Source organism: Piliocolobus tephrosceles, chromosome 1 (genome assembly GCF_002776525.5).
Source record: "Piliocolobus tephrosceles isolate RC106 chromosome 1, ASM277652v3, whole genome shotgun sequence".
Lineage (NCBI taxonomy): Eukaryota > Metazoa > Chordata > Mammalia > Primates > Cercopithecidae > Piliocolobus > Piliocolobus tephrosceles.
The window spans coordinates 7,665,965-7,687,275 of NC_045434.1; the positions used below are offsets into that span (position 1 = coordinate 7,665,965).

The 21,311-nt window shown below is 39.8% G+C and overlaps 1 protein-coding gene across 18 annotated transcripts in view; it reads left to right on the plus strand.

Annotated features, from left to right (window-relative positions):
* RGS7 (regulator of G protein signaling 7) overlaps nt 1-21,311 on the plus strand; it is a 581,407-nt gene that overhangs the window by 466,512 nt on the left and 93,584 nt on the right. For 15 of the 18 annotated variants that reach the window (XM_023216275.1, XM_023216276.1, XM_023216273.1 and 12 more), the window contains 3 exons: nt 19,185-19,249; nt 20,785-20,861; nt 20,973-21,054. The exons of 1 other annotated variant lie outside the window; for it this stretch is intronic. In XM_023216275.1, coding sequence (XP_023072043.1) covers nt 19,185-19,249; nt 20,785-20,861; nt 20,973-21,054 — 224 coding nt within the window. Of the gene's footprint in view, nt 1-19,184; nt 19,250-20,784; nt 20,872-20,972; nt 21,055-21,311 lie in introns of all 18 variants that reach the window. 2 more of the 18 variants (XM_031936579.1, XM_031936580.1) reach the window with 1 other exon arrangement.

A 21,311-nucleotide genomic window follows, 5' to 3' on the forward strand; every position in this document is an offset into this window, starting at 1 on the left:
TTTCAAAAAGCCTTTACATTGATAATTTCCTTCAATTTTCATAACCACCTCGGTGATGTTGGGAAGAAAATAATTAAAGTCCTAGAGAGGACAGATGACTTGCTTCTTATCCTACTAAGAGCAGGTATCAAATTTGATAAAGTTAAAAGCAACTGTTTCTTAAGAGTTTTGCAAAGTTTCGTCTCACTATAATCCTTTCTTTCTGCGTTGATCAGGCTATGTCACTATTCTTTCCTTGCACTCTCAAGAATACTATAGGCCTCTTTTTTTCAGCAGGAGAATATATTAGGTTCGTGCAAAATTAATGGCGGTTCTTGCCATTGGATATTAAACGGCTCTCCAAGTTACATTTTAGGATTTGTCCTTGATCAGAGATTATATTAAGTATTTCTCCAAATTGGAATGGCTCTTCCCAGACAACTGGGTTCAGATTCCAATGCAGCCATTTATTAGCTGTGCAACAAGAACAAGTCCTGCAAAGTCTCTGTGCCTCAGTTTCTTTATCTGAAAAACAGAGGTAAAAAATACACCCACCGCACGGGGTTGTTTGGAGAAATAATTGTTTAGTCTATAAAATACTATCAGTGCCTGGCACATGGCAAATGCTAGTGAAATGTTAATTATTATTATTATTATTATTGCTGTTATTATTTTCCTTATCATTCTCTTTAAGCATTATTTATTTTCATTATTTTTATCATCAAGCATTATTTATTTTCATTATTCTCATTATTGTCTTCAAGCTATTGTTAGTATTATCATAATCTTCTTCTAAAAAGGAGGACAAGGCCAGGTACAGTGGCTCACGCCTGTAATCCCAGCACTTTTGGAGGCCAAAGCGGGTGGATCACAAGGTCAAGAGATTGAGACTATCCGAGCCAACATAGTGAAACCCCATCTCTACTAAAAATACAAAAATTAGCTGGGTGTGGTGGCACATGCCTGTAGGCCCAGGTACTCGGGAGGCTGAGGCAGGAGAATCACTTGAACCCAGGAGGCGGAGGTTGCGGTGAGCCGAGATTGCGCCACTGCACTCCAGACTGGTGACAGAGCGAGACTCCGTCTCATAAAAAAAAAAAAAAAAACCGAAGGGCAGAAGCCCCAGAGATCATGGAAGTGTGTCCACCAGGAAACGGAGATTGTTTCATTTGATACAGGCTCCATTTTGCAGGGCTGAGGATGGGAGGGCAGGGTGTGGGGAGGGAAGTCTCCGCAAACCAGTGACTGTTTTGGTGAACAGGAGTGAAGAAACAAGAGATGGAAACTCTGAGAGAGAATTGTACACGGGTCAGACAAATTCCTGTAAAATTAGCTTTTTGTACCTTCTTGGTAGCATCTGTGAACCACCATCAACCTCCAGTGTGCACACGCGGTGGAGGAGGGGACAGTGCAAGAACAGGCCCAGGGCTCTGTTCAGATCACCATCATCTCAGGGATGTTCTGTGCTGGAATTTCAAAATCACCACGCATCATATCAGATTGATCTCTAGTTAGATAAGTAACAGAACCAGGTGGGCTGATTTGGAACAACAAAAAACTAATGTATTTCACCGATCAAGATAACAACAATGTTGTGTTGTTTTCCGATTGTATCATTACCATTATTATTATTGTCATTTAAAAGTCTGCTACCTGCTCTTGCTTTTATCATCCATTCGCCTCACAGAAGCGGAGAAATATATTACATGTAGATCCCATCATGTCACTGCTCTCACAACTCCCAGGAATTTCTACTGCAATGAGAACCTGAGCCCCTAGCCAGGGCTCCCTAGGCTCCCAGCTCAGCCCTGACGTAGCGTCTGCCTTCCCTCCAGCTCCAGCCACCCTGCTGCTGGTGTCCTATCCCTGGACTTTTTCTGAAACATTCCCTGCTTATTTTCTGTTCAGGGCAGTCCCCCTTGCTGTACCGATGGTGATCTCTGCCTCTAGATATTCCTGGAGTTGGTTCCCTCTTACAATTTAGATTTCAATTCAAAAGTTACCTCTGGCCGGGTGCAGTGGTTCAGGCCTGTAATCCCAGCATTTTGGGAGGCCGAGGCAGGCAGGTCGTCTGAGGTCAGGAGTTCAAGACCAGCCTGGCCAACATGGTGAAACCTCCTCTCTACTAAAAATACAAAAATTACCTGGGCGTAGTGGCGGGCGCCTGTAGTCCCAGCTGCTTGGGAGGCTGAGGCAGGAGAATCACTTGAACCCAGGAGGTGGAGGTTGCAGTGAGCCGCGATTGCACCACTGCACTCCAGCCTGGGCAATAGCGCGGGACTCTGTCTCAAAAACAAAACAAAACAAAAACAAATGTTCCCTCTTTCTTCATTGAGGCCTTTGACCATCATAAAAATCTGAAGTAGCTCTGCCCTTTGCACCCCCTGCCTCCCTCTCCCAGCCTCCCCTTTCCCTAACCTCCAGCTGTCACACACACAGCCTAGTGGTTAACTGAGTCGATTCTGGTCTAATGCCTGGCTTTGACTGTTGCCTCCACCAAGAAAGTACTCAATCTCATCCTCTCATTCTGCCTAAATTGCCCCATCAGCACAACGGGAGAGTTGATAGCACCTCTTCTCAACGCGGCTATGCAGTTCAAACAAGATAACGTATTTTCATTGGCTCATGGAAAGCATTCAATATTCAATACGTTTTGGACATTGTTACTACTTTACTCATATTAATCGACATTGTCATACCACAAAACAGTACAAAGTAAGCCCTCTGAGAGCAACAATAGCCGACTGCGTTCATCACTGGGTCTCCGGGACTTAGAAAAAGCCGGTCACAAGTTGAAACAAATGAATGCGTCCAGTATCCACACACACCTATCTCAATTTTCCTCCTTCTTACATTTTCTCCCCTTAAAGGCAGAATTTCTGCTTTCCTCCAGCAACTGAAGATACTTCAGTTCAGCACCTCATGCAATTAGCCCACATAAGACCGCTTTACCGTTTTAGGATTCTTAAAATGCTTTATAAAGCTGCCATCTTCTGGTTTTACCAGGTAGACCGAAAGAGTACCTGGTGCAATGGCGCCCTCTGCAGGTAGATAGAAGAATTAACATGGTCCCAGCTCCAGGAACTGCGTTCTTGAGCGACATGACCTGTGCAGGGGCAACTGGAAGTGCTGTCTTTTCTGCCCTGTCCAAGACAGTTTTTGCTTAGGATTTCTCTAGAATGTAACCTCATTGAGGATAGAAGCTTTGTCTATACTCCCAATCCCATCACCAATATAGTAGGCACCCAGTGCATGTTTGTTGAATAAATACGTGAATAGAAAAATAGTAGTTTTCGATCTTTTGTATTCCCAAGTGGCTCAGCAACATAGCGAAGCTACTGATAGAAAATAGTGATCATTTGCTTAATTGTATGCAATGTTTGGGTAGCAAGATAGTGATAATACAATAAAAGGAATGAGGGAACAGAAAGAATTAATAATTAAATAGAAAATTAAAAGCATAATTTAATGACACTGAGGTATTCATTAAACACTTAATAAAACTAGTTATATATTTTAAATTGAAATGTATTTTGAGATAATTTTCTTTAATTTTTTAAAAAATCATTTGCAGTATATTCAAGATGCAACAGACACATGCAATTAATCGATATTGTTTAGTGCAAATTTATTGCAGTTCTACAAGGAAGAGACACTTGACAAATAAGACACTAAAATAACTCTATGTCCAACCCTGTGGCATCTCACTTAAAAAATAACTCTATATAAAACTGTATACCAAAATGAGCTTCAAAGTGATATTTCATTTATAAAAGAACTTGCTATGATTTTCTTTTGACTAGAAACTTATGCAGTGACCTAAAAGCACAATATATCTAGTAATTCCATACATTATTTTCCCTCTGTAGTTAACACAGAACTCTCCAACACATCATCTCCAAGAACTCTTACCTCAGTCCTATGGAATAGACACACCAGGTGTCTTTATTCTTATTACACAGGTGAGCAAATCAGGATGGTCAAGAGACTCATCCAAAATCACACTTAACAGGACGGCCAGAACCCAAGGTCTTCAAACTCATGGGCCATTGTTCCTTCTACTACACCACATGGCATATTCTAGAATATCTGTGAATGTGTCTTTCCACGTCAATGATTAGAGGATCAGACAATTAAGCAAATGATCACTATTTTCTTCCCCATATTGCTGGGCCTTTTGGGGAGAAAAAGATTGAAAACTACCCTTTTTCTATTCTAGGCATAGTCTGACCCTAATGTCCTGAGTAATTTAGCCAGCAGTTTGGGACTCTCAGTCTTGTACTGGTTAGATCATCCTTATTTTTAACACTGTGCTTATGTGTCTCTCTTTCTTTTTGAGAAAGGGGAAAAAAGGAGAGAGAGTGGTGAGGAGTGGGAATGGGAAGGAATCAAGTGGAAACAGGTTCAGGTATTCAATGAAATATGCATTTGAAGATCATTTGGGGTATACATTTTTATATATAGTTATTTTATTACGTGAGATGCCACAGGATTGGATACAGTTAATTTAGTGTCTCATTTGTCAAATTATTCAACAAATAATTCAACCATGATTCTTTTAGTCCAGATTCAATGAACACAGATTGGAATGACAGAACTTTCCTCTGAAAGTCGCAATGGCTCCGCTGGGCTTAACCACTGGGTGTCAAGTTCCACTGGATGGATTATTGTGGTACTCTAAAAAGGTGCAAACTCCAGAACCTGTCACTTTGGTTGATACATTAAAATAAGAGATAGAGACATTAAGAACCCTTGACCTAGTATTGTGGGAGATTTACATGAAAATATTACATGAAGATTTACACAAAAATATTTTAACCATTTTGCTTGGAATAGTGGCTCCGAATTATAATTATCATAATAGTTAAATTATGGTATTTCTTACTCTGTTACATTTTTTAAAATAGATATTGCATTGGTTTAAAATAATACTATAAACAAAAGAACAAATAACGTTACCTATGAAAGAATGAAGTTAGGAGTTATTATAGAATATGAGGGTTTTGTATGTGTTATTGTTACAGAAAACGTCCTTTTTTAACACTTTCATCTCAGGTTTGGGGGTATGTGCGCAGGTGTGTTACACAGATAAACTCATGTCACAGGGGTTTGGTGTACAGATTATTTAATCACCCAGGTATTAAGCCTAGTACCCAATACTTATGTTTTTCTGCTCCTCTTCCTCCTCCCACCCTCCACCCTCAAGTAGACCCCAGTGTCTGTTGTTCCCTTATTTGTATCCATGAGTTCTTATCATTTAGCTCCTACTTATAAGTGAGAACGTGTGGTATTTGGTTTCCTGTTCCGGCATGAGTTTACTAAAGATAATGGCCTCCAGTTCCATCCATGATCCCTCAAAAGACATGATCTCATTCTTTTTCATGGCTGCACGTATTCCATGATGTAGCTGCACCACATTTTCTTTATCCAGTCTGTCATTGATGGGCATTTAGGCTGATTCTAAGTCTTTGATATTGTGAATAGTGCTGCAGTGAACATTCGTGTGCATCTTTACTTTGCACTTTGTAGAATGATTTCTGTTCCTCTCAGTATAGTCCCAGTAATGGGATTTCTGGGTCAAATGGTAGTTCTGTTTCTAGCTCTCTGAGAAGTTGCCATGCTGCTTTCCATAATGGTTGAACAATTTACACTCCCACCAACAGTGTACAAGTGTTCTCTTTTCTCTGCAACCTCGCCAGCATCTGTTGTTTTTTGACGTTTTAGTAATAGCTATTCTGACTGGTATGAGATGGTATCTCGTTGTGGTTTTGATTTGCATTTCTCTAATGATCAGTGATATTGAGCTTTTTTTCATATGATTGTTGGCCACATGTATGTCTTCTTTTGAAAGGTGTCTGTTCATGTCTTTGCCCACTCTTTAATGGGGTTGTTTGTTTTGCTCTTGTAAATTTAAGTTCCTTATAGATGCTGGAGAGTAGACCTTTGTCAGATGCATAGTTTGCAAATATTTTCTCCTATTCTATAGGTTGTCTCGTTACTCTGTTGGTAATTTCTTCTGCTGTACAGAAGCTCTTAAGTTTATTTGTCAATTTTTGCTTTTGTTGCAGTTGCTTTTGGTGTCTTTGTCATAAAATCTTTGCCCATTCCTATGTCCAGGATGGTACTGCCAAAGTTGTCTTCCAGAGTTTATAGTTTTGGGTTTGACACTTAAGTCTTTAATCCATCTTAAGTTGATTTTTGTGTATGGTGTAAGGAAGGGGTCTAGCTTCGGTCTTCTGCATATGGCTAGCCAGTTATCCCGCACCATTTATCGAACAGGGAATCTTTTCCCCATTGCCTGTTTTTGTCAGCCTTGTCGAAGGTCAGATGGCTGTAGGAGTGTTCCCGTATTTCCGGCCTCTCTATTCTGTTCCATTGCTCTATGTGCCTGTTTTTGTACCAATACCGTGCTGTTTTGGTTACGGTGGCCCTGTAGTGCACAAAAACATTCATCAGTGTTCTCCAACAGAGGGAATAAGACACAAACACATATTTGATTCTTCTTATCCAGAGTAGCAATGTTTTATAAAGTGGCCTTGAACACTGAATTAGGGAATACTGAATCATCGATCCTGGGGGAAATACAGGATAAGTTTCCTGCAAGCCCCTGGTCACATTTTTTTGTCAGTGGATCAACACACAATCTTCAGGCATGTGTGTTTCTGTTTAAAGACATCTTATTTAATATATGTTCTTGATTCATTAATACTGAACTCACAGACAACAACACTGTAACTCATGCCTGAATGAAACTTATCTAACAATTAATTTTTCTGTAAGGCACGCCACAGACTTCCCTGATTGCGAAACACTAGACAGCACCTCAATACTACTCTTGGGGCCAATTTTTTCTTTTCTTTTTTTTTTTTTTTTTTTTTGAGATGGAGTTTTGCTCTTGTCGCCCAGGCTGGAGTGCAACAGCGCAATCTCGGCTCACTACAACCTCCGTCTCCCAGGTTCAAGCAATTCTCCTGCCTTAGCCTCCTGAGTAACTGAGATTACAGGCACCTGCCACCACACCCAGCTAATTTTTGTATGTTTAGTAGAGACGGGGGTTTCACCGTGTTGGCCAGGCTGGTCTTGAACTCCTGACCTCAGGTGATCCACCCGCCTCGGCCTCCCAAAGTGCTGGGATTACGGGCATGAGCCACCATGCCCAGGGGCCATTTTAAATAGCAACATTATCAACCAAAAGCACAAATGCAAAAAATGTGGCACCACATGTCCCACAAAAAGGATGTTTGTTTACAGTATGAGAGTTGGAACAGGAGGCTAAGCATTGTCTGGTTAACATCAGCTGGTCACGTAACTGACCGTCAGGTGACTCGAGAATTTGCCGCTCCGTGAATGGCCGTGAATAACCATGCAAGTTCCATGAGTTATTGATTTGAGGGCTACAAATAAATTTTAGTAAGTAGGTAATTTCCAAACAGGGGATCAGCAAATAATGAGGATTTAATGAGAGGTTTAAAGGAGGTGAAGAAAGTACATTTGGGAAGAAGAAAGTATCCGCCATGCCTTAAGGAATTACAAGTTTCCAAAACGCATCAATGTGAGAAAAGCAGCCACACCTTTCAGATTTGTTACACTGACTTTGTTATATTTACCATAAAAGGGTAAATTAAATGGCTTTATTTTGTTTCTTCAGCAATTTCAATGGTGGGAGTAAGGGTAACATACAATCTGTAATGTAGTTTAGGGATGAATGCACAGAGAGCTGAATTCAATCAGGAAACATTCAGAATGACAATAACAGTTCTTACAAGGAGAAGCGATATTCTAAGAAATGAAGAAACATGGACCCCAAGAAAAATGAATGCTTCAAAGAACAGAAGCATATTTCTCCCTTTTCAGCACTGAGAGCCAGAGTGGAATTGTCTCCTTCATTGCCGCTGCCGTCACGTTTTGTGTGTCGTGTCTGTTTTGTGATCGCTGAGACTAGAGAACCTCCGACTTGCCAACGTACTTTGTGGCCCCGACAGAGGACTTGGGCTCTCTGGGTTTCATCATCACCGTCAATTAAATAAAGAGGACAAGAGCTTCTTTCTTGGATTGTTAATTTAAGGCTCTGGATAATACATGTAACCACCTTATGATAGAGCGGAATCATAAGCAGGCTCACGGTAGAAGCATTCAATGGCATTTCCCTTTCCTTCGGGAGAAACAGAAATTCACAGGTCTAATTATTTTCATATTAATAGTTCCTGGCCGTTATTCCAGAACTGTCCTAAAGGAATTCTTTCTCCTTAAGGCCACCACCTCCCAGGAGGGTATTTAAAGATGTGCACAGGCCGGGAGCGGTGGCTTATGTTTGTAATCCCAGCAGTTCAGGAGGCCAAGGCGGGTGGATCCCTTGAGCCCAGGGGTTCGAGACTGGCCTGGCCAACATGGTGAAACCTTGTCTCTACTAAAAACACAAAAATTAGCTGGGCGTGGCTGTGTGTGCCTTTAATTCCAGCTACTCGGGAGGTTGAGGCTGGAGAATCGCTTGAACCCGGGAGGTGGAGGTTACAGTGAGCCAAGATGCTGCTATGATACTCCAGCCTGGGCGACAGAGCAAGATTCTGTCTCAAAAAACACAAAGGATTTTTATAGTCCAGGTATTCAGTGTTCATAGTACACCTTTCTTATCCTAGTAAATCTTCTTTTATCAAGGTATATGATCCCATATAGTAGTTAACTCTTACTTTATGATGGTCTTTATTATTACTATGTATCAGAAAATTAAATAATTAAAAATGATTTTTATAATATTATCTCTAGTTGTTTTAAGATTCCATTTCCCTTGCACTTAATAAATGTTTCCGTTGCTGTTGAATCATAAATTTTAAAAATAAAATTCTCCAAATTATTCTTTAACTCTTCATTCTTATAAGTACATTGCTAATGTCTAAATCTTTAAATGAATGTTAGATTTTAAAGTATTCTATTAACATTAAATTTAAAATAACTTTATTTGAAGAATTATTTTGAAAACCTTGGGGTTTTTTTATTATTATACTTTAAGTTCTAGGGTACATGTGCACAACATACAGGTTTGTTACATATGTATACATGTGCCATGTTGGTGTGCTGCACCCACTAACTCATCATTTACATTAGGTATATCTCCTAATGCTATCCCTCACCCCCCACCCCATGATAGGCCCCAGTGTGTGATATTCCCCTCCCTGTGTCCATTTCTTCTCATTGTTCAATTCCCACCTATGAGTGAGAACATGTGGTGTTTGGTTTCTGTCCTTGTGATAGTTTGCTCAGAATGATGATTTCCAGCTTCATCCATGTCCCTACAAAGGACATGAACTCATCCTTTTTCATGCCTGCATAGTATTCCATGAAAACTCTATTTTTAAAGAACATAATTATCTTTTTCTTTAGCATGAAAATAAGAATAATTGCAGCATGTGTTTTTTTAATCCAAAAATCATTGTGGTTCTAAAGATATGTCTATTCAGCATAAATATAATTACAAAATATATTTGAGTCTTGGGGTTGATGTTACAAGTAACAATTGACTAATACGCCATACTTTCCAGAAGTTTACCAAAATTTTTCCCTCCCTCTTCCTGCAAGGAATAAAAAGAAAACACAACTACAGGAAAATGAATTATTAGAACAGGGTGGAAATTAGAATGGTACTACACATGACTCATTTGAAAAATTAACATTTTTCTGGAATCAGTAAAATTTAGCCAAATGGAAAGGACATGGTGGTGTCAGACTTTCTCGAGAAATTAGCATTGGATGGAATTCTGACTAACCCCAGTAGGAATTCCCCATATTGATACATGAGGGCTGGAAATAAGTTGTCCTGGGGGGGCAGAAAGGCTTTCCCCATCTTGGAGCAAGGTTTCTTAGGCACGAACGTGGCACCGGAAGAGAAAGCTTTGTCCGAGACCTCAGGTTACAGAGCAGCACAGGCTCTCTCAGACCCTGGGGAGCAAGCTCGAGGGTAGAGGGGAGACACTGGGAGGAGAGCAATGCTGTGGCCTTGAAGGATTGTTGCAGTGGCTGGTCAACAGCTGTAATGGGAAACCCAAGATTAATAGTATTTGTCTCTATTTCAACTTCACCAGTGTAGCAGCCTCACTTATAAATGAGCAAGCAAACTCCAAAGACCGGAAATAAGAGTAACTTAAAATAGGTCTAGGAGCGATGGCCCATGCCTGTAAACCCAGCACTTTGGGGGGCCAAAGCAGGAGAATTGCCTGAGCCCAGGAGTTCAAGATCAGCCTGGGCAATGTGGTGAGACCCCATCTCTACAAAAAATTTTTTTAAATTAGCCAGGCATGCTGGCATGTACCTGTGAGTCTCAGCTATTCAAGAGGCTAAGGCAGGAGGATTACTTAAGCCCAGGAGATCAAAGCTGCAGTGAACAATGATTGTACCACTGCACTCCAGTCTCGGTGACAGAGGGAGGTCCTGTCTCAAATAAAATAATAAAATGAAATAAAATAAGATAGGAAATGCCCAATTTGGGAGCATCTGAGGTTTGATAAAATAATTTCAGCAAACGTAGAGTTTTTTTAAAATCCACTGTTCCAAGACAAATTTTTCTGGCCTTAATTTTCCAAGACACCAGCGTTCTCTGCATGCCCCGCAGAATCTAAATAATCGTGATAAAAATATTTCCTGAATGGAATGTGAATGCTATAATTATTTTTTTAAACTATGACAGAGTTTATGATAAATTCTAGTAATTAAAAAGTCGGAAAGACTGGAGGGAGTGAAGATATGCTAATTTCTCCATCATTTATGGAGGGAAGCAATAATAAGCAGTGTTTCATTTCTGAGATTAAAATTCAAGAAATACATATTTAAGCATTTGTACAAAGATATGAGAATGGCCACTAATGGAATGGTAACAAATTTTGTCCCTTTCCAATTATAAAAGTAGGAGTTAAAGAAAACTCACTCCGTCTAACAAAAGGTAGAAAACAAAAGAAATATCATCAGAGAGAGGGAGACTGATGGAGACTTGAGGAAAGGAATACCAAACAACTTTCAAAAATGAATGGGGATTTTTAAATTCATCTGTAGAAAGAACAAGTATCTTTAGGTTTGATCCTAAATAAAATCCGTGAATATCTTTCCAGAGGACAGAGATGTAAAACACACTGACTCATTTCAAATAAATGGTGAGACAAAGATATACCAGGCAGATACATTCAGAAAACAAAATTTGAACTTGCAATATTGGTCAAGTAAAAAATAATCCAAGGTAAAATGTATTAAATTGAGCCCACATTAGTGAAGGGGACAATCGATTCGTAGACATTATTTAAATTAAAATCTGTGATATGAAAACTGTTGGAGATAAAAGAAAACAGACACAGAAATCTACAGAAGGGGTGGGACTTTAGCACACCTCTCTCAAGCCAGATTGGCAAAAATTCAAGTCTGGAATGAGGGTAGGAATATTCATACATTACTGGACAAGTATTATGGGACAATTTTGGCAGTGTCATAAAATTCAAACTGTGCTTATCGCCACAACCCCTTGATACCATTTCTAGGGATATATGCTTAGAGAAACTTTCACTGGATCATTCTTTGTAATAGAAAAAGGAAAAAAGAAAAAGAAAAAAGAACTTGCATATTTAGTAATAGGAATATGACTAATCAGTATGAGCTACATTCATAGGATAGACTATAGCAGTTAAGGGAAATGAGCTACATCTATTGAAAACAGCCTGGGTAAATCTCAGTAATGTTATTTTAAGTGAAAAAAAAAGCAGATTGCAGACCATGTACTGTTGATGCTGTGTGTGTGTGTGTGTGTGTGTGTGTGTGTGTACACCAAATCAATGTTTACTTAAGTATGCTTAATATTGTCTGTGTTGTTTAGTAAAGTCTTCCCAAAAACCTAGGGGAAAATATATATTTCCTACATACATACCTAACATAGGTTTTTATCTCTCATATATTAATGGGCCTTAAGTTTAATTTAAAAATGTTAAATATCCCAATAGAAAAATCAGCAAATTATAGTTAATTCACCAAAGCCAAAAAAAAGAGAAAGAAAGAAGAAAAGAAAGAAGAAAGAAAGACAGAAAGAGAGAGAGAAAAGAAAACACAAAATCTCAAATGACCAGCAGACAAATATTTTCACGCCCCAACTATGTTTGGAGCATCTACTATGTGCCAGCTACACTTCTAGCCATGCAGATTGATTGGTGAACAGAATACGCAAACCTCTGTCCTGGTGGAGCTGACATTCTGGTGGGTCAGTGGAGGGAAGGAGAATAGGGGGAGAAAAACTAAGAAGTTAACTACAGAAATGAACGCATACGTTGTACGTTAGGAGATGAAAAGTTGTGTGGAGAGAACCTGGGAAAGGGGCTGGGTGGAGAAGGGGGAAGATATTCTGGAGAAAATTCAGTTCAGCTCTGGGGTAGGGCTCTCCAGAGACAGAAAGGAGAGAAGATGTAGGGGACACCTGGTGTGAGGCTCAGGCAGGCAATGGAAGATGAACGGGATGGAAGTCCAGAGGGTCACTTAATGGGGAAACAAGGACTGTGGCTTTTCCTAGAGAGAGATGAGATGGGAAGTCGTTGGTAAAAGGGAGGGTTTTGAGTACACTGACTATCTGACTTATGTCTTAACAGAATAACTCTGATGGCTTTGCTGGAAATAGACTCTCCAGAGTTGAAAAGCATCTGAGATATGCTCATGTCTAAACTTTGTGAAATTTGGTTATAAGGATCACAAGTCTTGAAAGGCGCGTGGGCCCTGACTCAGCAATACCCTCTCAGGAAACTGGCAATTTCAAAAACAAGTAAAGATACGTACATAAAGACACATACACATACAAGCGTATATGTTTGCACAACGGTTAGCATATAATAGCAAAATAATAGCTGTCACCCAAATGTCCAATAATAAGAACTCATTTTAATAAATTACATTACATCTCAGCACTGGATTACCATGAAATAACTTTTTAAAAAATATTATAGACCAGCACTTATTGATATGAAAAGTTAGCCACAATAGACTATTAAAGAAAAAAGTTTATAATACAGCATATGTGGTACAGTTTTAAGCACACTTAAAACAAATATATGCATATAGATTTTGTATATAAATAGATATTCATGTATGTATTATGAGATGTATATATAAAATAAAAAATGAAGACTATATAGCAAATAATGACAGAAATGGTATTATAATGAATTTTTACTTTATATATTTTTCTGTATATCTTTTACTTTATATATTTATATAAATGCTTTACATATGTAAATATATAAATACTTTATATGTTTATATAAATACTTTACATATATAGATATATAAATACTTATATATTTATATAAATATTTTACATATATAAATACTTTATATATATTTTATATATTTACTGTATATATATATATATATATACACACACATATATATATATATATATATTTTTTTTTTTTTTTGAGAGGGAGTCTCGCTCTGTCTCCTGGACTGGAGTGCAGTGGTCGGATCTCAGCTCACTGCAAGCTCTGCCTCCAGGGTTTAGGCCATTCTCCTGCCTCAGCCTCCCGAGTAGCTGGGACTACAGGCACCTGCCACTTCGCCCGGCTTACTTTTTGTATTTTTTAGTAGAGACAGGGTTTCACTGTGTTAGCCAGGATGGTCTCGATCTCCTGACCTCGTGATCCACCCGTCTCGGCCTCCCAAAGTGCTGGGATTACAGGCTTGAGCCACTGCGCCCAGCCTACTGTATATTTTTTACTTTATATAAAATAAAATCAGTATTTTAAAGCGATACCTGAACTTTCATGTTCATTACAACATTATTCACAATAGCCAAGATATGGACTCAACCTAAGTGTCCACCAGCTGGCGAATGGATAAACCAAATGTGGGACAGAAACACAATGAAATACTATTCAGTCTTTAAAAATGGAAAAAAATCCTGCCGTTTGCAGCAACATGATGTGCCTTGAGGACATTGTGTTAAGTGAAATAAGTCAGGCACTGAAAGACAAATACTACGTGATGTCACTCGTGTGGAATTTTAAAAAAGTTTACCTCACAGAAGCAGAGTAGAATGGTGATTACCAGGGTCTGGGGGCAGGGAGCGGGGAGATGGGGTTAAAGGGTGCAAAGTTTCAGTTAAAGGACTAAGTTCTGGAAGACTGTTGTATACTGGGATGATAATAGCTACCATTAATACTTGAAAATTGCCAAGAGAGTAGTTTTATTTGTTTGTTTGTTTGTTTTTCATTTGAGACGGATTTTCGCTCTTGTCACCCAGGCTGGAGTGCAATGGTGGGATCTCGGCTCACTGCAACTCCCGCCTCCTGGGTTCAAGCAATCCTCTCCTGCCTCAACCTCTCGAGTAGCTGAGATTACAGGCACCTCCCACGACACCCAGCTAATTTTGGTATTTTTAGTAAAGATAGGGTTTCACTATGTTGGCCAGGCTGGTCTGGAGCTCCTGAGCTCAAGTGATCCGCCCGCCTTGGCCTCCCAAAGTGCTGAGGTTACAGGCATGAGCCACTGCGCCTGCCCGAGAGCAGATTTTCAAAGTCCTCATCACAAAAAGTGGTAAGAATGTGAAGTGATGGAAATGTTAATTAGCTTGATTTAGTCATAGCAAAGCGTATAACCTATATTAAAACATCACATAGCACAACTTAAATATATGCAATTTTTCATTTATCAACTAAAAATATTTAAAAAATTCTTTTAAATGTTAAAATAATAAAGGAAAGTTCCTGTGAAGCACATATTTATTTTTGTTACATACCAGATTTAATTTTTTATCTCAGCAATAAAATGCAAAATCTCCATCAAATATAATAAAGTTCTATTCCAATGAAATACCGCTTTTGAAGCGATACCTGAACTTCCATGTTCCCCTTTCCTCTCCTACACTCCAGCCCCAGGAGGATTAGAGGCCTCGGTTCATGGTGAGAGTCACAAAAGGGAGTCGAGGAGGGGAGAAAGAAGCCACTCACACTTCTTCTCACTCACACTTCTTCTCACTCTCAATTTACTTGATTATTTGATCATTACTTGGGATGAACATTCTCATTAATAACTGATAACTTGGTACCCTTTTGTTTTGTTTTGTTTTGTTTATAAACAGCAAACGTTTATTTCTCACAGTGCTGGAGGTTGAGCAGTCCAATAGTAAAGTGCCAACTGATTTGATGTCTGGGGAGGGCTCACTTTCTGGTTAGACGGCACCGTCTCGCTGTGTCCTCACATGGTAGAAGGGGGAACCAGCTCCTTCCAGTCTGTTAATAAGAGCACGAATCTCTTGAAGGAAGGCTCCATCCTCATGAGCCAATCACCTCTCAGATAACTTGGGACTCTTTGAATCACCCAAGCATGAGAAGGAAGATCCTACAAACTGCCTGGCTGTTTAAAATTCAGGAACAAGGGAAGAATGAGCCACAAACTAAACATTAAAAGATTAAAAAAAAAAAAAAAAAGAATAGCACGACAATGTAAGTTAATTTGCATTACCTGGGTTGTAAGTTGGGTCATTTTAAAATATTTATTGGAGTTTTGTAGTTCCAGTCTTGGTGAATGATATATTTCTACTCCTTCCACATTTTGATACTGAGGTCTTAGTGATTTTCTCGCTGACCTGTGTGATGTGCCTTCACACGTTTGTCATGGGCATCAGTGTTGTCTAGGAGACCACTCCAGCTTCTCTAGAGCTTTATAAAATTAAAGGGGAAGACCTGATGTCAGCACTCACCACTCTCTATTCTGTTCCTACTCAAAGATGTGATCCAGAAACTTTGACTTTTCCATCTAAGTTCTAAGTTGCATTTAGGCCAAAATCTCTGCCTTATCTATGCAGCTTTTTTATCCAGAGTAGCACTTCAGGCCTTCCCAAACTTTCTCCCACTTAGTGGCATAGCCTCCTGTTAAATTACTTGTTTGACCTCCCAAGTCTTCCAAATTGTCTCCTTATGATCTCCCAGAAAATGACTGCAGGCAGATATATTTAAACTTGGTATTGAAATTACATCTTTAATAATAGAAAATATTTTAAATAGAACCCCCAAAATGGCATCATTAGTTGATATTTTCAATATTTTGTCACAGCAGGAAATATTCAGGGTTATGTAAAAAAAGATTCACTCTTTTGGATATAGGCCTAGGTCTATACATAGCACAATATAGAGCATGTTCAGTGCCAAAATAATTAGGATTGGCACAAAAGCACTTGGCCTTAGCTGTAGTGTTTTTTGTTTGTTTGTTTTGTTTTTTTTTTTTTTTTTAAATGGAGTCTTGCTCTGTCGCCCAGGCTGAAGTGTAGTGGCGCAATCTTGGCTCACTGCAACCTCTGCCTCCTGGGTTCAAGTGATTCTCCTGCCTCAGCTTCCCCAGTAGCTGGGACTACAGGTGCCCGCCACCATGCCCGGCTAATTTTTTTTGTATTTTTACTAGAGATGAGGTTTCAGCATCTAGGCCACACTGGTCTTGAACTCCTGACCTCATGATCCACCCATCTCGGCCTCCCAAAGTGCTGGGATTACAGGCATGAGCCAATGTGCCTGACCTGAGCTGTAGTTTTGACTATGCATAAGTGCATTCATTTTGTCAATCTTTAATGAACTGGGAAATTTCCTGAATTGGAATCCTCTTTGATCTACTTGGACCTTCTGCCTCATCCACCTCTTGACCAATGCTGGTACTCTCTGCTAATACAGAATAAGAAGTATTATCTCTACCTGGCAACATACAGCAATTGTATCTGGACTAGACTGATGAGGTCTGGGCCTATCCAGTCAAGAGCATATTTGCTCTATGTTCAACAGTTACCAGATTATTTTCTACACTGCTAACTCAGACTTGTACCTTTTGCCTCTTTCTTTCTTATTTTATTTTTTTAAGAGACAGAGTCTTGCTCTGTTGCCCAGTCTGGAGTGCAGTGGTGCAATCATAGCTCACTGCAGCCTCAAACTACTGGTCTCAAATGATCCTCCTTCCTCAGCCTCCCACATGTAGCTAAAACCACAGAAATAAGCCACCAGGCCCTGCTTCCTGTCTTTCTTTATACCAAAGAATCAAGTAGACATTTAGGGAGATTTTATCACTTCAGTTGATTTGACCCCAAAACAGCTCCTTCTGAAGATATCCTATTCATTCATTTATTAATTCACTCATTCAACAAATATTTGTGATACCATTACTTTATGCCTGGCACTGTCTGCCCACACCTTCATTTTGTTTCCTAGGGAATTAAAGAAAAATCACATCATAGGACACCCGTATTACAGGATGCATAATGTCTTTGTGAGCAGTCATGTAAAAAACAAAATCATTCCACTCTTGTTTTAATGCATTAGTGTATCTAATGGTGAGAAACATTTCCCCAAAGGGAGCTCATTTTGCGAGTAATAAAGATTAGATGGACAGAACCAATAAAGCAAGGAGAAGCTGATGCAGGAGGACACAGGAGGTGTGACTGATGGAGGGCATAGCTGGGGCTTGAAATTTCATTAGAGGTAATTCCGCAGGAAAGCTGAAATTATTCAATTAGATATTTAAGAAGATTCGATCTTTCTCTCATGAAGAGACACCCTCAGGGGTATTTCACATACGCTTCAGTTTCTTTTACAACTGCTTAGAACATTTTAGATATTTTATTCAAGTCACAGCGGCCTCTATAGTAAGAGATCCTTCGGGAGTGAGCATCAATTATGACGAATTAGGAAATGAACACATCATGTAGCTTTTGTTTATGAAGTCTGACTTTTAACAATTACTAATATTAGTAGAACAATAAAATTATTATGGTAGATTGTACAAAGATGTGTTCTAATACAATAGACTGGCTTCTTAGCCTTTGTAGGAATGTCAGCATCGTTCTGTGGTTGGCTCTCTGCTTCATCTTGACTTTCCTACAGGAAACCTTACAGAAATTGAGTAAATAGTGTCCCTGTTTGCACCGGTCTCAAATTTTCTGTGTAGTGTGTTTCCTTAATGACACCAGCTGGACATCATTATCCAAAACTAAGGGTGGCACAGCGTAGTGCAAAGGTGATATTTCCAAGGCAACCTCATCGAGGTAGCCTTACAATAAGCAATATTTGACAGTCCTCATCCAATGCATTTACTCAACATCTACAACAGATATAATGTATCTTGAGTTTCATGAGACTCAAATATCATGCATATTTAGTGAAAAACAATGACAAAAATATTCTGGCAATTGGGACTCTACCAGAGGGCTGCAAATGCCTTGAGGTTGTCATGAGAGTCACTAGAATACCCTGAAATAATTGAAGAAATGTGCTCAATTGCAACACTGCTGTCACCACCTTCTCCTATAAATCTGCTGCCCAGATGGACTTTCCATGGCAGCCCAGGCCATTGACTCCTCAGGAAAATGGAAATACTGTGGAAGGTAGGTAAGATGTTATACCCTCCTCCTAGTGACCAAACAATGGAAGATGGGCTCTTGTGAAATGAAGCAAAGAAGATGCCAGGAAGTCTTCAGTGTACATGAACAGATTGTTTCCGTTGACAGTAGAATCTGGACATCATTGAATGTGCCAATAATTCATAATTTCCTTTTTGCAAAATGATTTTACTTGTATATATGGATTTTTAAGTTCATTTGGTGACCCTTTTAAAAGATTTTATTTTCTCCTCTTATTCGTTGAAGATGCTAAAAACTGTGATGACCATTTAATAAAAATGTTTAAATGATTATGGCTCATGCCTATAATCTCAGCACTTTGAGAGGCCGAGGTGGAAGGATCACTTGAGCCCAGGAGTTGAAGACCAGCCTGGGCAACAAAGCAAGAAGCCTCTTTACAAATAATAATAATAATAATAATAAAATTAGCTAGGCTTGGTGGCTCATGCCGATAGTCCCAGCTACTCGGGAGGCTGAGGCAAAAGGATCAATTGAGCCTAGGAGTTTGTGGCTGCAATGAACAAGGCTCTTGCCACTACCCTTGCTTCAGCCTGGGTGACAGAGTAAGACTATCTCTAAAAAAAAAAAAAAAAATTACCAAGTTTCTTAGCATATTTATTAGGATACCATAAATACCATGATGCTTGAATTTCAGTAATAATGTTATTACAGAATTATTTTTTGTCTAAGAAAATGATCAAAAATTACAACTTGGGAAAAAAGTGCAATCGTCTTGATTTGTAATGTTGTACTTTTACTTACAGTGCCATGGTGTTGATAAGCAGGCGAGAAATGATTGATTTTTTTTTTTTTTCAGCCGTTTACCTCTGCAAGAGAACAATGCAAAACAAGGCGCGACTGGAGCTCGCAGACTATGAGGCTGTAAGTACCAAGGACCTTCTGGCAAGGACAGTCACAGGATGCACAGCAGTAAGGCCCACAGTCTTTTCTGGACAGGCTGTTAACTCTCCATTCATGGATATTTTTTCTTTTCTTTTCTTTTGAGATGGAGTTTCACTCTTGTCACCCAGGTTGCAGTGCAGTGGCACAATCTTGGCTCATTGCAACCTCTGCTTCCCAGGTTTAAGTGATTCCCCTGCTTCAGCCTCTGGAGTAGCTGGGATTACAGGTGTGCGACACCACGCCCAGCTAATTTTTTTTTTTTTTTTGAGACGGAATCTCACTCTGTCGCCCAGGCTGGAGTGCAGTGGCGCACCCAGGCTGGAATGCAGTGGCGCAATCTCGGCTCACTGCAAGCTCCACCTCCTGGGTTCACGCCATTCTCCTGCCTCAGCCTCCTGAGTAACTGGGATTACAGGCACCCGCCACCATGCCTGGCTAATTTTTGTATTTTTAGTAGAGACGGGGTTTCACCATGTTAGCCCGGATGGTCTCGATCTCCTGACCTTGTGATCCACCTGCCTCGGCCTCCCAAAGTGCGGGGATTACAGGCATGAGCCACCACACCCGGCAGCTAATTTTTATATTTTTAATAGAGACTGGGTTTCACCATATTGGCCAGGCTGGTCTTAAACTCCTGACCTCAGGTGATCTACCCACCTCAGCCTCCTAAAAGTGCTGGGATTACAGGCGTGAGCCACCGCGCCCAGCCTCATTCGTGGATCTGAAGGGTCAGATTTCCAGGGATCTGGTATCACAGTGGGCTCAGGAATCCGTTTACTTACTTCCTGTCTTCATTCACATTGCGTGTGGCAAAACTCTAAACACATAAACTCAAAGTATAAGAGGGAAGCGTATCTTATTTTCTAAAATCGACTTAACTGTCAAAATGTCAGATACATCCTACATAGTGAAGACATCCAAACTCTGAGGATTAAAGACCATTTACCCTGGGAAAGAGTGGGTTTTGCCAAAATTTTATCTGCTGACGATGATCATCAGCAGATAAAAGTCATCTGCTGTCATTTGTGCAGATGGTTGCTATGTTAGATTTACTGAATTCAAAGCACTGTGTAGGAATAGGTTGTGGGCCGCCAGGGTGTTACATGTATTGTCAGGAACTGAATAGGCTGATTGCATGCATCGTAGGAATGTATTGCTGTTCTGTTCCTCTATAAAGTGGGTGCAGAAAAATCCAATGGGTTCATCTGGGGCACCTCCTTATGTACCAGGTAATTTTAGTATTTTGCAGATACATATTGGATTTTTAGTCCTGTTCTCCGAAGTCAGTAATTCAAAAAATTGACATTTGTAACAGGTTTTTCTGCTTCCTCTAAGACTGACAATATGAAGATGAGCTGAATTCAGGGAGCGTGACTTATCATTGAGAACCACGGTACACTTAGGGCTTTAGAAACTTTCTCTTTGTTTCCTTGACAAGTACAAGTGGTAACTAAGCTAGAAGAGAGCAGTGAAGAAGAAACACTGAATGGCTTCATGTGGGGTATGTTTTTCAGGAGAGCTTGGCCAGGCTGCAGAGAGCATTTGCCCGGAAGTGGGAGTTCATTTTCATGCAAGCAGAAGCACAAGCAAAGTGAGTCCTTGTGAGTCTTTTGGAAGATTTGTTCAAGTTGTGGCCTTTTTGTCCAGAGAGGGAGGCACTACAATAAATACTAAATGTTATCCATTGTTACCGTGTTGACAGAGTGGACAAGAAGAGAGACAAGATTGAAAGGAAGATCCTTGACAGCCAAGAGAGAGCGTTCTGGGATGTGCACAGGCCTGTGGTAAGCAAGCATCACACTCTCACCTTGAATCCATCTTCTCTGTTTGTGGGAAGAGAGGGGTGCCCTACCAAAGGAAGGGAAAGCCTGTAGTGACCCCTTGCACTCCCCACGGTATCTTGGTGAATTCGTTAAGAAAAGATCACCACTTTTGTGTAGGATGACTAGACCTCAGTAGCATCATATTTAATTTATAAAACCACGCATTTTCCCACCATGATAATGCTTGCTTACTCTCTTGCTATTTGAGGTATCTAATG